This window comes from Aplidium turbinatum, chromosome 6 (genome assembly GCF_918807975.1).
Source record: "Aplidium turbinatum chromosome 6, kaAplTurb1.1, whole genome shotgun sequence".
NCBI classification, from domain to species: Eukaryota; Metazoa; Chordata; class Ascidiacea; order Aplousobranchia; family Polyclinidae; genus Aplidium; species Aplidium turbinatum.
The window spans coordinates 29780866-29797304 of record NC_137477.1 but is presented as its reverse complement, the minus strand read 5'-3'; the positions used below and the strand labels follow the sequence as shown (position 1 = coordinate 29797304).

General features: G+C 31.7%; 1 protein-coding gene across 1 annotated transcript in view; it reads right to left on the bottom strand.

The window, feature by feature from the left end:
* The window catches only part of LOC145772575 (fibrinogen-like protein 1), a 17898-nt gene extending 4902 nt beyond the window's left edge, over positions 1-12996 (bottom strand). The window contains exons 1-2 of the mRNA XM_082584437.1: positions 12943-12996; positions 12301-12418 (exon numbers count right to left, since the gene is read on the bottom strand). Coding sequence (XP_082440563.1) covers positions 12301-12418; positions 12943-12996 — 172 coding nt within the window. The remainder of the gene's footprint in view (positions 1-12300; positions 12419-12942) is intronic.
* Positions 12997-16439: the final 3443 nt, after the last annotated feature.

Here is a 16439-nt window from a genome sequence, read left to right as displayed (position 1 = left end):
ATATTTTTATTTTAGAGAATGCTAACACAATCTATATCACAAATTGTTACCTTAAGACAAGCATGAAAAAATACAAACCTGCAGAATGAGAGCTCAAATTTTGCAACACGTAATGACACCTGCTGATAAAAACACAGAAACAAATCTCCGAACACAGATTTTAACGTTACAAATTATGCAACAGAAACTTGTGATATTTTGTTGGAGTTTCTTAAGCTTGTAAAAATAAAATTGCAATTTGTTAAAAATATTTTTTAAGTTTGTAAAAGAAAACTTAAGTTTGTGACTTAACATAATTTTTCATGTGTATGTTTTCAGAGGTAAACTTTCAGTTTACAATTTGTCAAAACTACTTTTTAGTTTGTAAAACAAAACTTAACTATTTTTTTTTATTTAAAATAATTTTTCATGTGTATGTTGTTAGAATAAAAGTTTTTAGTTTACGATTTGTCAAAACTACTTTTTAGTTTGTAAAACAATACTTAACTATTTTTTTTTATTTAAAATAATTTTTCGTGTTTATGTTAATAGAATAAAACTTTATGATTTATTAAAATCATTTTTTTCAGTTTTGTAAGTTGCAGAACTAACATTTTTTAATTTCTTAAATTTTTTTTTTCGTGCTAATGTTTTAAAAAGTTTTAGCTTACAGTTTGTTGAAATAATTTTGTTTTCAGTTTTAAATTATGGAACTTAAAAGTTTGTAGTTTGTTAAAAGTATTTTTCAGTTTAATAAAAGTTATGTTTGTGATAAATTTTTCGTGTATATGTTATTAGAACAAAACTTTCAGTTTACAATTTGTCAAAACTACTTTTTAGTTTGTAAAACAAAACTTAACTATTTTTTTTTCGTGCTAATGTTTTAAAAAGTTTTAGTTTACAGTTTTAAATTATGGAACTTAAAAGTTTGTAGTTTGTTAAAAGTATTTTTTAGTTGTTGGTGTTTGCAATGAAAAGTTTATGATATATTAAATTTTTTTTTTTTTTCAGTTTTGTAAGTTACAGAACTAACCTTTTTAATTTCTTAATTTTGTTTTCGTGGTAATGTTTTAAAAAGTTTTAGTGTACTGTTTGTTGAAATAATTTTTTATTTCTCTCAAGAATAATACATCTGCTTATATATTCTTTTTTTTTTAAGATGAGGTATTTCCAGCAGCCATAAGCTTACTCCCAGCAACCTTAAGCGTATTTCCAGCAACTTAAAGCACACTTATGATTTGCAAACTCTTAAATTGTTTTTATAATATTAATCTAAAAAGCATAAAACACTTTTGATGTGTCACACATGAGACTTTTGAATGACAACACTGTTTACTTAGGGTTTCACCTCCATTCGGTTCTGAAGGTTTTATTGTTGAGCTGTTGGATCCGTGATCAATCCCACGCTTACATTTTTAAAACGGATTAGTGTCTTGTTTATACTATGGTCACAAGTATTTTTTTCACATTTTCAACCACTGTTATTTTTGTTAAACACACGCATGGTTTACTTTGTAGATGCTAAAAATTTTATACTAGTAGTTTTATGAAGCATATTACTTAAAGTGATTTATATTTTCTACCTGCTACAACTGGAATTTAATTTCACATTCATTCTTAGCGATTTAGAGATTACTTATGTATATTCTTCCTATTCCATAAGTACAATTCATCTGTAAAGATAATGATTACCTATAACTAACTGTTTTGAAGTAACAACACAATATTTTTGAATCGTGGTAAGTTGTATTGCATAAATCAGTCTTAATGCTGTTTTATTAAAAACGTCTTTGGTAGGCTACATAGGCGTTGCATTTTGCAAACTCTAGAACCACTGCACAAGATTGTTTAAGAAACAGAAGAAGTCACGGAGTTGCATTGTTTTGATGATATGCTTTGACGGGTAAAACTTTTGTAGTATTGACGTAAATTTACCATTCAAGGGTTGGTAGTTTATAAGTTTATAACACAAGATTCACTTTAGTTATAACTTAAGATTCACTTTAGTTTCCTTGTTGACTTGCGTAAGTAACTAATCAATGTTGTTTTATGAACTTTCATGCAGGTTGCTGTTTCGTTAGGGTTCTTCAGTTTTATAAAGTTCAGTGCTTAAACTGTTTTGTAATTATATTTAACCTAATATGTAACCTCTAACAAATATTCCAAACTATTTTATCACATTGAAAGATGTTTTTCTAGTAACCCATTGTTTTATACGTTCTATATGCCTCTAACTTTATGTAATGATTTTTCCACATCTAGCCTACTTATAACCTAATTTCATTGAGGTAAGGTATATTTAAACCAACAACTTTCTATGAGTATCAATCCACAACTTAATTTTTTCACTTCAATTCATTGCTGGGTGAAAGCACACAAGCAGATCTCGGAAACAAAAGATTATTTTATACCAATCCTATTACATTGTCTTGTATTCATCCAAACTTCAAAATTTATCTGTTACACTGATTGATTTGTATAAAAACGAACCCATAGTTTTTTAATTCCTATCAAATTCGTCTAACGAAGTGGATCTTACAACTTAATCACTTCCCTTAATTGGATGACACCCTTTAATAAACTGCTAGCATCTCCTGTTTGAAAAGCTTAGGCACCTGCTATGGCACATAATTTCATGATCACGAGTTTTCACAGTTGAATTATGACTTAAACGTCTTTGTTTTATCATAGTCAAAACATTTTTTAAATGAAATTGCAATAAACTGTTTTATGGTGTTCAAAACAGACGTAATATAACAATGTTTAGTTTGGTCATGCGTACTGAACACTAAGTTAAGGTGTTGATCTTAAAAACCAATGAACTAGAGTCCGCGTGGGATCGAATCCCACATCTAGTATTTCGATTTTGGGTTAATGTTTAGCACTAACTTCTGTTTGTTTTGTTTCTTAACCTCACGTCAGTTGCTTGTACACACGGTTGTGGTTTTTCTTAATCACAAAACGATTCACTTTTTCACATAAAAGACATAGAAATCTAAAAATTTGCCAATAAATCCCTTTTGTTTGCTCAGATACCAACATAAATAGATGAAAAATCGCTTTACCTTTGATCTGTTTTACTATTTTCTGACAAACAATCAGGTTTTAGCAACACTTTTGCAACAACTTATTAGGTTTTTACGTGTTTTCTGGATACAATCTACTTATCACGAGTTTACTTATAATAAAAACGGCGGATAAAAATAAAGAAACTCAAGTTAGAATGATGTAACCTTCGGGATTTGCGATAATTTTGTGCCTACAAAATGTCAATTTTGAAACTGAACCAAAGTTAAACACATATAACGATAACATTTTACTTGTTTATATACAGAAATACCAAAAGTATTAATTATTTCCAACCATATAACGCCATACATTCGTTTAGAATCGACATAACCCATTTGTTTAAACAAGTCTGAACACGATTTATATGAAATTAGCGGTTTATTTTAAATCGATCACAATATCGTTTCGAATTGATTTTGTGGCAATTAAGATTTTACTTTAGTTTTCGGTAAGTGTTTATTTATTTACATGATGTAAAGGTATGATTTTGTTTTTTCATTTTACTGTGTTATTGCTTGGTAAATTTTTGTTAGTATCTGAGCCTTTTGTGTAATTTTAAGTGTTTTATATGATCTAAACAAAAACCAAGCAATATGATACATTTCATGGTAACTTTTGAACAAGTCTAAACCGCTTTTGATGAAAATATGCTTGAAAACACATGATGATGCTTTATTAAATGACCCACGTGTATCACCACGAGCCAAACAAGTTGCAATAATTTTGTTTCACGACATCAAAAAGCTTTGTGTTCGTAGATTTTAATAATTGTTTGGTCTGTAATTGACTTAACCGGTTTGTTTACCATCAACTTACGTTTAAACATAAGAAAATTACTTGAACGCTCTACTTGGATACATAGTACTATAGCGTTTAAGCGTGATGATTACTTTTAACAACTGCAAACCAATGATGCCAATTTATTCTACAGATCCATTAAGTAAAGATTTGTTTATCATTATCCGGAACTATTTCTATTGTCTTTTCACCATTGAATCAGTTCCTTGGACTTTTTTTTTTGTCGTATGTTGTGTAATGTTTAATTCTTAAAAATATGTTATTTGAACATTTTCCGCTTTTATGCTTATCCTCATCTCAAACAGATTGCTTGTGAAGACCGTAGATTTTAATAGTTTCCATATTTTAGTAAAAATTTCCATGTTTCATTTAACTCTTTTATCTTGTTCCTACATCTAAACTTATTGTTTGGTTCCTCCTGAACTGTCTTTTGGTCACATGTTCCTGGTGCTTCATCTTTATTACCCTATCTCACTTAGAATACACTGGTTTGTGGTTAGTCTATGTAATACCGACGTATACACTTTGTACTCGCTTTTACTTCCAGACAGTAGATTTATCCTCTTTATCTTCACTTAATCTTACAGTATAACTGCTTTAATTTCTTCCAAACACCTCTTCTTTGGTATTTCTCTGATCATATTGGACCAAAACTTAATAAGTTTACCAACTAGTTTTTCTGTCTTTACATATCCATCGTATTTTACCACCACTCGTATGTTTTTTCACAGATATTAATCCAAAGGTAAAGATTTAATTTTGTGTAACATTTTCAAAATAACCTCAAACGATTATTTAAGACATGTACAAAATATCATAAAATTATCTTTCAACCTAAAAACAAGAAAGAAAGAACAAAAATGTATGTCTATGCAATACTTTTCACTAAACACAGATGCAAAATTGTTAAATCACTCAGTTTTGATGATCACTGTCTGTTACACAATAACAATATATCTTTTGCTTGAGAAAAACGTTTTTTTCTTTTAGATAAGTCACATATCTGTACACACCTTTCCACAGTGATTGTCTAACAAAGTGGTGCTCCTTCCACAACACTTACTCGAGATGTTTGTGGTGATGTACTTGTATTTAATATGATTAGGTTATGCTAACTGTAAGCCATCAAACAAATTCTAAGACAATGTAAGACTTTCACCAAAGCGTATTTGTCAAGAAAAACTAGAATATACTATATAGAAAAATACTTTATGTATTCTATATAATTTTTATAGGTATAATATGATATAATAGGTATAATATGGTATAATATGATATATATGTAATAATAATACAATAGAAAGATATAATTTTATAGGATAATTTAGTTATAACATTTTTCTGCAAATACGCTTTGGTGAAAGTCTTACATTGTCTTAGAATTTGTTTGATGGCTTACAGTTAGCATAACCTAATCATATTAAATACAAGTACATCACCACAAACATCTCGAGTAAGTGTTGTGGAAGGAGCACCACTTTGTTAGACAATCACTGTGGAAAGGTGTGTACAGATATGTGACTTATCTAAAAGAAAAAAACGTTTTTCTCAAGCAAAAGATATATTGTTATTGTGTAACAGACAGTGATCATCAAAACTGAGTGATTTAACAATTTTGCATCTGTGTTTAGTGAAAAGTATTGCATAGACATACATTTTTGTTCTTTCTTTCTTGTTTTTAGGTTGAAAGATAATTTTATGATATTTTGTACATGTCTTAAATAATCGTTTGAGGTTATTTTGAAAATGTTACACAAAATTAAATCTTTACCTTTGGATTAATATCTGTGAAAAAACATACGAGTGGTGGTAAAATACGATGGATATGTAAAGACAGAAAAACTAGTTGGTAAACTTATTAAGTTTTGGTCCAATATGATCAGAGAAATACCAAAGAAGAGGTGTTTGGAAGAAATTAAAGCAGTTATACTGTAAGATTAAGTGAAGATAAAGAGGATAAATCTACTGTCTGGAAGTAAAAGCGAGTACAAAGTGTATACGTCGGTATTACATAGACTAACCACAAACCAGTGTATTCTAAGTGAGATAGGGTAATAAAGATGAAGCACCAGGAACATGTGACCAAAAGACAGTTCAGGAGGAACCAAACAATAAGTTTAGATGTAGGAACAAGATAAAAGAGTTAAATGAAACATGGAAATTTTTACTAAAATATGGAAACTATTAAAATCTACGGTCTTCACAAGCAATCTGTTTGAGATGAGGATAAGCATAAAAGCGGAAAATGTTCAAATAACATATTTTTAAGAATTAAACATTACACAACATACGACAAAAAAAAAAAGTCCAAGGAACTGATTCAATGGTGAAAAGACAATAGAAATAGTTCCGGATAATGATAAACAAATCTTTACTTAATGGATCTGTAGAATAAATTGGCATCATTGGTTTGCAGTTGTTAAAAGTAATCATCACGCTTAAACGCTATAGTACTATGTATCCAAGTAGAGCGTTCAAGTAATTTTCTTATGTTTAAACGTAAGTTGATGGTAAACAAACCGGTTAAGTCAATTACAGACCAAACAATTATTAAAATCTACGAACACAAAGCTTTTTGATGTCGTGAAACAAAATTATTGCAACTTGTTTGGCTCGTGGTGATACACGTGGGTCATTTAATAAAGCATCATCATGTGTTTTCAAGCATATTTTCATCAAAAGCGGTTTAGACTTGTTCAAAAGTTACCATGAAATGTATCATATTGCTTGGTTTTTGTTTAGATCATATAAAACACTTAAAATTACACAAAAGGCTCAGATACTAACAAAAATTTACCAAGCAATAACACAGTAAAATGAAAAAACAAAATCATACCTTTACATCATGTAAATAAATAAACACTTACCGAAAACTAAAGTAAAATCTTAATTGCCACAAAATCAATTCGAAACGATATTGTGATCGATTTAAAATAAACCGCTAATTTCATATAAATCGTGTTCAGACTTGTTTAAACAAATGGGTTATGTCGATTCTAAACGAATGTATGGCGTTATATGGTTGGAAATAATTAATACTTTTGGTATTTCTGTATATAAACAAGTAAAATGTTATCGTTATATGTGTTTAACTTTGGTTCAGTTTCAAAATTGACATTTTGTAGGCACAAAATTATCGCAAATCCCGAAGGTTACATCATTCTAACTTGAGTTTCTTTATTTTTATCCGCCGTTTTTATTATAAGTAAACTCGTGATAAGTAGATTGTATCCAGAAAACACGTAAAAACCTAATAAGTTGTTGCAAAAGTGTTGCTAAAACCTGATTGTTTGTCAGAAAATAGTAAAACAGATCAAAGGTAAAGCGATTTTTCATCTATTTATGTTGGTATCTGAGCAAACAAAAGGGATTTATTGGCAAATTTTTAGATTTCTATGTCTTTTATGTGAAAAAGTGAATCGTTTTGTGATTAAGAAAAACCACAACCGTGTGTACAAGCAACTGACGTGAGGTTAAGAAACAAAACAAACAGAAGTTAGTGCTAAACATTAACCCAAAATCGAAATACTAGATGTGGGATTCGATCCCACGCGGACTCTAGTTCATTGGTTTTTAAGATCAACACCTTAACTTAGTGTTCAGTACGCATGACCAAACTAAACATTGTTATATTACGTCTGTTTTGAACACCATAAAACAGTTTATTGCAATTTCATTTAAAAAATGTTTTGACTATGATAAAACAAAGACGTTTAAGTCATAATTCAACTGTGAAAACTCGTGATCATGAAATTATGTGCCATAGCAGGTGCCTAAGCTTTTCAAACAGGAGATGCTAGCAGTTTATTAAAGGGTGTCATCCAATTAAGGGAAGTGATTAAGTTGTAAGATCCACTTCGTTAGACGAATTTGATAGGAATTAAAAAACTATGGGTTCGTTTTTATACAAATCAATCAGTGTAACAGATAAATTTTGAAGTTTGGATGAATACAAGACAATGTAATAGGATTGGTATAAAATAATCTTTTGTTTCCGAGATCTGCTTGTGTGCTTTCACCCAGCAATGAATTGAAGTGAAAAAATTAAGTTGTGGATTGATACTCATAGAAAGTTGTTGGTTTAAATATACCTTACCTCAATGAAATTAGGTTATAAGTAGGCTAGATGTGGAAAAATCATTACATAAAGTTAGAGGCATATAGAACGTATAAAACAATGGGTTACTAGAAAAACATCTTTCAATGTGATAAAATAGTTTGGAATATTTGTTAGAGGTTACATATTAGGTTAAATATAATTACAAAACAGTTTAAGCACTGAACTTTATAAAACTGAAGAACCCTAACGAAACAGCAACCTGCATGAAAGTTCATAAAACAACATTGATTAGTTACTTACGCAAGTCAACAAGGAAACTAAAGTGAATCTTAAGTTATAACTAAAGTGAATCTTGTGTTATAAACTTATAAACTACCAACCCTTGAATGGTAAATTTACGTCAATACTACAAAAGTTTTACCCGTCAAAGCATATCATCAAAACAATGCAACTCCGTGACTTCTTCTGTTTCTTAAACAATCTTGTGCAGTGGTTCTAGAGTTTGCAAAATGCAACGCCTATGTAGCCTACCAAAGACGTTTTTAATAAAACAGCATTAAGACTGATTTATGCAATACAACTTACCACGATTCAAAAATATTGTGTTGTTACTTCAAAACAGTTAGTTATAGGTAATCATTATCTTTACAGATGAATTGTACTTATGGAATAGGAAGAATATACATAAGTAATCTCTAAATCGCTAAGAATGAATGTGAAATTAAATTCCAGTTGTAGCAGGTAGAAAATATAAATCACTTTAAGTAATATGCTTCATAAAACTACTAGTATAAAATTTTTAGCATCTACAAAGTAAACCATGCGTGTGTTTAACAAAAATAACAGTGGTTGAAAATGTGAAAAAAATACTTGTGACCATAGTATAAACAAGACACTAATCCGTTTTAAAAATGTAAGCGTGGGATTGATCACGGATCCAACAGCTCAACAATAAAACCTTCAGAACCGAATGGAGGTGAAACCCTAAGTAAACAGTGTTGTCATTCAAAAGTCTCATGTGTGACACATCAAAAGTGTTTTATGCTTTTTAGATTAATATTATAAAAACAATTTAAGAGTTTGCAAATCATAAGTGTGCTTTAAGTTGCTGGAAATACGCTTAAGGTTGCTGGGAGTAAGCTTATGGCTGCTGGAAATACCTCATCTTAAAAAAAAAAAGAATATATAAGCAGATGTATTATTCTTGAGAGAAATAAAAAATTATTTCAACAAACAGTACACTAAAACTTTTTAAAACATTACCACGAAAACAAAATTAAGAAATTAAAAAGGTTAGTTCTGTAACTTACAAAACTGAAAAAAAAAAAAAAATTTAATATATCATAAACTTTTCATTGCAAACACCAACAACTAAAAAATACTTTTAACAAACTACAAACTTTTAAGTTCCATAATTTAAAACTGTAAACTAAAACTTTTTAAAACATTAGCACGAAAAAAAAATAGTTAAGTTTTGTTTTACAAACTAAAAAGTAGTTTTGACAAATTGTAAACTGAAAGTTTTGTTCTAATAACATATACACGAAAAATTTATCACAAACATAACTTTTATTAAACTGAAAAATACTTTTAACAAACTACAAACTTTTAAGTTCCATAATTTAAAACTGAAAACAAAATTATTTCAACAAACTGTAAGCTAAAACTTTTTAAAACATTAGCACGAAAAAAAAAATTTAAGAAATTAAAAAATGTTAGTTCTGCAACTTACAAAACTGAAAAAAATGATTTTAATAAATCATAAAGTTTTATTCTATTAACATAAACACGAAAAATTATTTTAAATAAAAAAAAAATAGTTAAGTATTGTTTTACAAACTAAAAAGTAGTTTTGACAAATCGTAAACTAAAAACTTTTATTCTAACAACATACACATGAAAAATTATTTTAAATAAAAAAAATAGTTAAGTTTTGTTTTACAAACTAAAAAGTAGTTTTGACAAATTGTAAACTGAAAGTTTACCTCTGAAAACATACACATGAAAAATTATGTTAAGTCACAAACTTAAGTTTTCTTTTACAAACTTAAAAAATATTTTTAACAAATTGCAATTTTATTTTTACAAGCTTAAGAAACTCCAACAAAATATCACAAGTTTCTGTTGCATAATTTGTAACGTTAAAATCTGTGTTCGGAGATTTGTTTCTGTGTTTTTATCAGCAGGTGTCATTACGTGTTGCAAAATTTGAGCTCTCATTCTGCAGGTTTGTATTTTTTCATGCTTGTCTTAAGGTAACAATTTGTGATATAGATTGTGCTAGGTTTGTTGATTTTTTTCCAGTCCTCCGATTGTAGAAGTATATGTTGTAACAATTTGCTCTATAGCTGTTCATTTGGTGTTCTCATTGTAAAAAAGAAATGTTGATTGTTTAGCTGGTATTAGTCCTCCGATTGTAGAAGTATATGTTGTAACAATTTGCTCTATAGCTGTTCATTTGGTGTTCTCATTGTAAAAAAGAAATGTTGATTGTTTAGCTGGTATTAGCATTCTCTAAAATAAAAATATAAAATTTATTCCTGCATGATAAACCTAAAGTTACGTTGTTTTAACCAAGCCATTATTCTTACAATCTTTAAGCGATACTATATCAACAAAAATAATTTCCAAGTTAGCTGTATTTATCAAAATTATTATCAATGATAAGATACATGGGTTTAAACTGAACACAACTAAAACAGGAGGTTCTACATGTCTTAATTTAGTGGCTGTGTATTGAGTTGTATCGTCATGTCATTATCATAGAGTGTGGTTTAGTTGTAATAAGCATCATAACACACAATCGTAACTGTTATTCCTGTATGATAAACCTAAAGTTACGTTGTTTTGACCAAGCTATTACTCCAGGTTATAGTTACATGTATCAAACGTTACTATAAAGGTTTAGCTGAAACCACTGTTTTAGCGAAACGTAGACCTAAAGAAATAAAGGTTTACCGAAACTAACATAAACCGAAACGAAGATTAACCGAAAAGATGAAAAAATGCAGTATTTATTATTGTTCAAGATGATTAAATGCAGTATTTGTTAAGGTTTTTGGACAAGTCATAGATTATAATAATTATAACCAACCCTTTGATCATTTGCCGTACAATGAACTAAAACCGATCCACAGATCAAAAAACTCATCAAAGTACAACGAAATCTTCAATCAACCTAAACATTCGAAACAACAGTGAAACCTCATATACCAATAAAATTACCAAAAGATCCCACCAATCAATGACAAGTTATGAAACTCGAAAGATCTACTGCCCATAAAAATGAAACACAGTATTTGGAAAGACCTGGAATCGAACCAGTAGACCTACTTACCAGAATCAATAGTGAAAACTCTATTCCTGCAAGCAAACAGCTTCACGAAAAAACATGGCTGCAACCAAACCGATAAAAAATTAACAAAACATACAGACACATACAGAACATATACAAAACATATACATACAGACAGACAGTTTGCTAACTTACACGCGATAAGTTCCCACTACGTATTGTACGAGAAGAAAAACCAACATTCGTTTATGGTATTGCGTTGTAATAAATTTGTTGAAGAGTCATGATCAGTAAGGGAGCCAATACTTTTTTTTATTTCTAGGTTCGCTTTTTGGTTAATGAATTGGATGTAAGTTTAAATAATTAAAAAACCGCCTGTTGAAATTTTTTATAAAGAATATACCTATCCACTTCATAAACTTTACAAAATGGAGCCCTCTGTAAGTAACATACCAATCAAATTAAAAAAAAATGAACAAAACAACTTACCATGATCATTTTTGACAGATGTGAATTCTACTTCTCACTAACTTTAACAGCTATCACACATAAAATAACTCGCTGGCTTTTTAATGAAATTAGCTAAACCAAAACCGCTATTCTTTCTAACCTTCTTTTTATACTAATTCAACATCTAATTAAAATCAACTTTGGGGATATGTTTCAGCTTTAATTATTCCATATCCAACTCATTCTTAAACTTTGCTAACATATTTCAGTACAAATTATCACATCTAAACTTTACTAACATACTCTGACAATCTAACAACACAAGAAAAACTAGATAATGTTAACTGGCTAAGAGTGCATTGTACCAACCGCTTGCTAGGCTAGTTTAAAAAAGTCAGTACAGGAAGCAGGCTGAGTTCGTGCATCCACAACAAAACTGCTTATGATAGACAAATCTCTGTTTAGTGGACTTTAAACCTACTGGGTTATGAGAGTTTTTACCACCAACAGCTGTGTAGAACAAAGCGGTTTCATTAATATCACTCTTAACAGATTCGAAAAATAAGAAAGGTACACATTTCAAAGACAATTATTATTTATCATATTTAAAAAAATACTTTCATAGAATGATGTCACGCGCCGAATATACCTATATAATATGTCAATACCCTATCTGTGGTGATACCACTTCCGTCTGTACCACTTCCGGTGATACCCTGCTTATGGTGATACCCGTCTGTACCTGGTGATACCACATCCGGTGATACCTGAGGCAATAAGTCAACATGATTAACTACTAACGTATAAAACTGACGGACAGAAATGTTTGCGTATAGCTGTTTGTTTGTTTGTTTGTTTTATTATCTTTATCCTGCATTGCGGGAAAGCGGACTTGAGCGCTATGCATCGGTGTACGCCTTCCGACGTACACCTGACCCACGCTGCAGCCGACGACAATGTCTGTTTCCGGTTGTCTACTCTACTTATGACTTAAATTTGGTACTACCCATTACTCGAAATCGATCACTGGGTAGAGGCAATTATCGTAAAGTTTCTTGCCCAGAGAAACAACAGCAAGTGCGGGTGGCTGGAGTCGAACATGCAGGCTCTCGACTGCGAGCCCAACGCGCTAACCACTCGGCCACTATTCTTGCTGAATCAACAAATAATGCAATGCTGTGCTATTTAAACCTACAGCTAGAAAAAAGTCCTGTTTTGTGACGTTGAAATAGAAACGTTATAGTTGCATCAGTAAGTCGTTCGTTAACGTAGATGCCATCTATGACGCAACCATGTAATCCAGTAGAGTAATCCAGTAGAGTAATCCATCACCAGAGTAATCCATGACGCAACAGATCTGGCACAATAAATTCATTCACACGCAAGTAATACTCAACAAGCACTGAAACAACGTTATGTCAATATGAACAATGCACATGGCTTTCGTTTGCAACAATTCATCAATTGGAAAGAATCAGATAACTCAGGTTATTTTTGATGCCTTGAAAGTTAAAAATAGTACAATTCTAGAAATACTGTCGCCAGTTTATGACTAAAAGGGCGCATAGACTCCCTTTAGTCTGAAAACCGTCAAATGTTAATAGACTTGTTTTTTCCTGGCATTGCAGACAAAGGAAAAAGTACGACCAATCACACTCAGGGCCGGATTTAGCTGATGGGGGCCCCCCCCCGTGCAAAAAATGTTTTCGCGCCTCCGGCGCGAAAAGCCACCTCTACGTCTACAGTAGCATCAGTCCAGTACTGCACAGCGTTTTGCAGAAACTTTAAAGGCCAAAAGGAAAAAAATAACACAAAATCACATTTTTTCCACATAGGGGGGCCCTTCAAAAGTCGGGGGGCCCGGGGCAACTGCCCCCTCTGCCCCCCCTAAATCCGGGCCTGATCACACTTGTTTGTTTGCAAAAGTGATGTTACAAGCAGTATTACTAAACTGCGTGTCAGCGTCTGGTTATTCAACAACACAAAATAGGCATTTCAAAATTTACACCACCAGCAATAACACTAGTAGGCTAAGCTACTATTGTTAGCGCCTGAAAGAAGTCTAGTTATTCAACAATAAAGTCAACTGTCAGACCGAAACTTTTCCTGCAACCTGGTTAAGATAACAGGCACACCTGTTTCACACTAAAAACTATCAAAAAAGTCTCGTGCCTTTGTACCAAACGGTCTATTTAAAAAAAAATGCTGTAACAAACCTCCTACTTTCAATACCTCCAGTATTAGCCAAACACTTTTTCCTTCAACAAAGGCTTAAACCACCTCCGCAGGTGGCTTATATCTTTTGGCTTTTAAGCCGAGTACCGTATAAGCATGGACTTCTAAATATTTAGAAGTTCATGGTATAAGCCTTGCTAAAGCGTAAGTCTGCTTTCTGAATCGCAAAATCGACGCTCAACGCCGACTTTTGTCCAACCAGACTTAAGCCGCCTTAAGTCTGGTTTCTGAATTCCGCCCTATGTCTCCCAAACAAAAAAGTATATCAAAATTTTTTTTCGAAAAATCTAATACTTAAACACTAAAGAAGCACCAAAAAAAATTTAATTTTTCATTTCAGGTCTCTTTTAATATGTTTTGTAGAGGCTGTTACTTAGCCTTGATAGCTGCCATAGCACAAACATATCAACAGCCACCGTTTGTTAACGTTAAATCTTACCGGTTGGTTATCTGAAGAAAATGAGCTCGTTATTTCATTTCAAATACTTTTGCGCCGCAGCTGCGTGCTACTACTGTAACCTATGCCTTTTATTTTGTATTTTTCTTTTTTTTTGTGTGTGTGTGTGTGTGTGATTTGAATATGGACATTCTTGTCTGATGCAAATAAATAATAAAATATAAATAGGTTATTTTGCCATACAGATTTTAATGCTGTACGAGTGTAGGGTATTAGGCTACAAAACAGCTACTATAATAAACTTAAATTGTTATTTGGACTTTGTCGTACATTTGCTTTGAATAAAGAATTTCCCCGCTTTGCACCCTTTGGATCCATAATTCAGCTTCTCTCTTGCACCGGTTGGACTGGGCGTGCAGTTGTTCTCCAGTAGGCCTACGTTGAATTGCCTACCTCATTACAGCTGTGTATTTTTGAATTTTAAATTTAGGCCTATTCATTTATTGTTTGTTGGCTGTAACTGTATAATAGGCCTAGATAGAAAAATCTGCAACCACAGGTATAAATTGATTTGCCAACCTTCATGCATCTGCCCACAATTAACAGTAAAAAAGCTTTAAGTCCCTGGCCACTTCAAGTTTAGCTGAGTTATACCAAGATCTTATGCTCGTGTTTTTGATTTTTCCTTTTTTGTACCGTATTGGTTGTGAGGTTCAGTCGTCCCCGCTTAGCTTCATCAACTGTCAGACCTCCAGTTGCTTTGGGTATGTGGAGCCAACTGATTCTTTCAACTAATTCATCTATTTTAAACTGTTAGGTTTGGTGGCCGTGCTTAACTTTACTTTCATCGACGTATGTTTAAATTTACATCGCATGCACGTTTTAAACTTCTGTGGTTTTGCCGCCGTTTCCTTTTGGTGGTTTGTTCCCGTAAACTATTAGCAACTTTATCATTGCTGTTGTTTTCAGACAAAGAAAAATAAATTGAATTGAATTAACAAGATGAGACAACCATTTGTCGAACTTTTAGTTCAGTTTTCCTCGATTTCAAATGGCAACATGAATTACCATGGCAATTGTTAGTGCCTCCTTCCTTTTCAAGTTGCAAATTCAAACATGCAATGCTTGCTGAGTTGCAGGTCTATGACATAACAGCATGCATAGACATATATGGAGGGAATCCAGTTAACTAGGGTACAGTATAAGTGAAGGAAAGGAAATGTCGTTGCTTGGCTTTTGCCTCACCAGTTGGCCTATCTATACATATAGCCTACATAGCCAAGACAACGATTAGCCAACGCTTCTGAAGAAAATTGTGCCCACAGGAATGCTCTAACTATAATAAATAAGTGTAGCTTATTTGGCAGTCAATTAATTTATAGTATTTTTATTAGCTTGCTGCATTTATAACCTTTATAACCAAACCAACCGTAACCTTGTCTGAACTGCCTCTTGTTATCTTTTATTTCGGATGTTCGGATGTCTTTTATTTGCTGGTCATTCATTTAAACCTGATTGTGTATTACGTTTTATTCACCGCAAATTTGAAAAAAAATGCTTAACAGTTTTATGTTGCAGTTACTTGAGAAAAATTGTTAATTAAAATCAAAAGCTGGCCTAATTGTGTTTAAACAAACCCCAAAAATGACCTGATATAAACGTGCTATACAGTAATGTTACTTGTTAGGTTGTTGGTTATTGCGGGAAAACTTTAATTGCCTGATACAAAGTTCATCATTTCCAAGAATCCGGTCATCTTTCTCCAGTTCTTGAGACAAATAAAATATCTTAAAAACAAATAGATTAAAAACCTCCATTGTTGAAAAAAAGATCTCCACGGTAAAAATTACCGACTTAGCGTTGCCAGATATCTCCAAAGCAGTCTACAATGTTTCGTTTGATTGCAATGAAAGCAATTGCATCGTCAAACACTGTTTTTGAGACCGATTGATTTATAGCTCATTTAGGTTTACTGGAAGATAATCTGAAGGTGTATAAGCTTATTACAACCATTCAGTTTATCAGTGTTAGGCTGCATGATTTCGGTTGTTCTCAAGCACGTCTTGACCTTTGCTCTGTTGACGGGCAGTGACGTACGCAACGCATGATTCTTTTGAATAAAACTCATCCTTTGAATCAAATTAAGTTTCACCTCA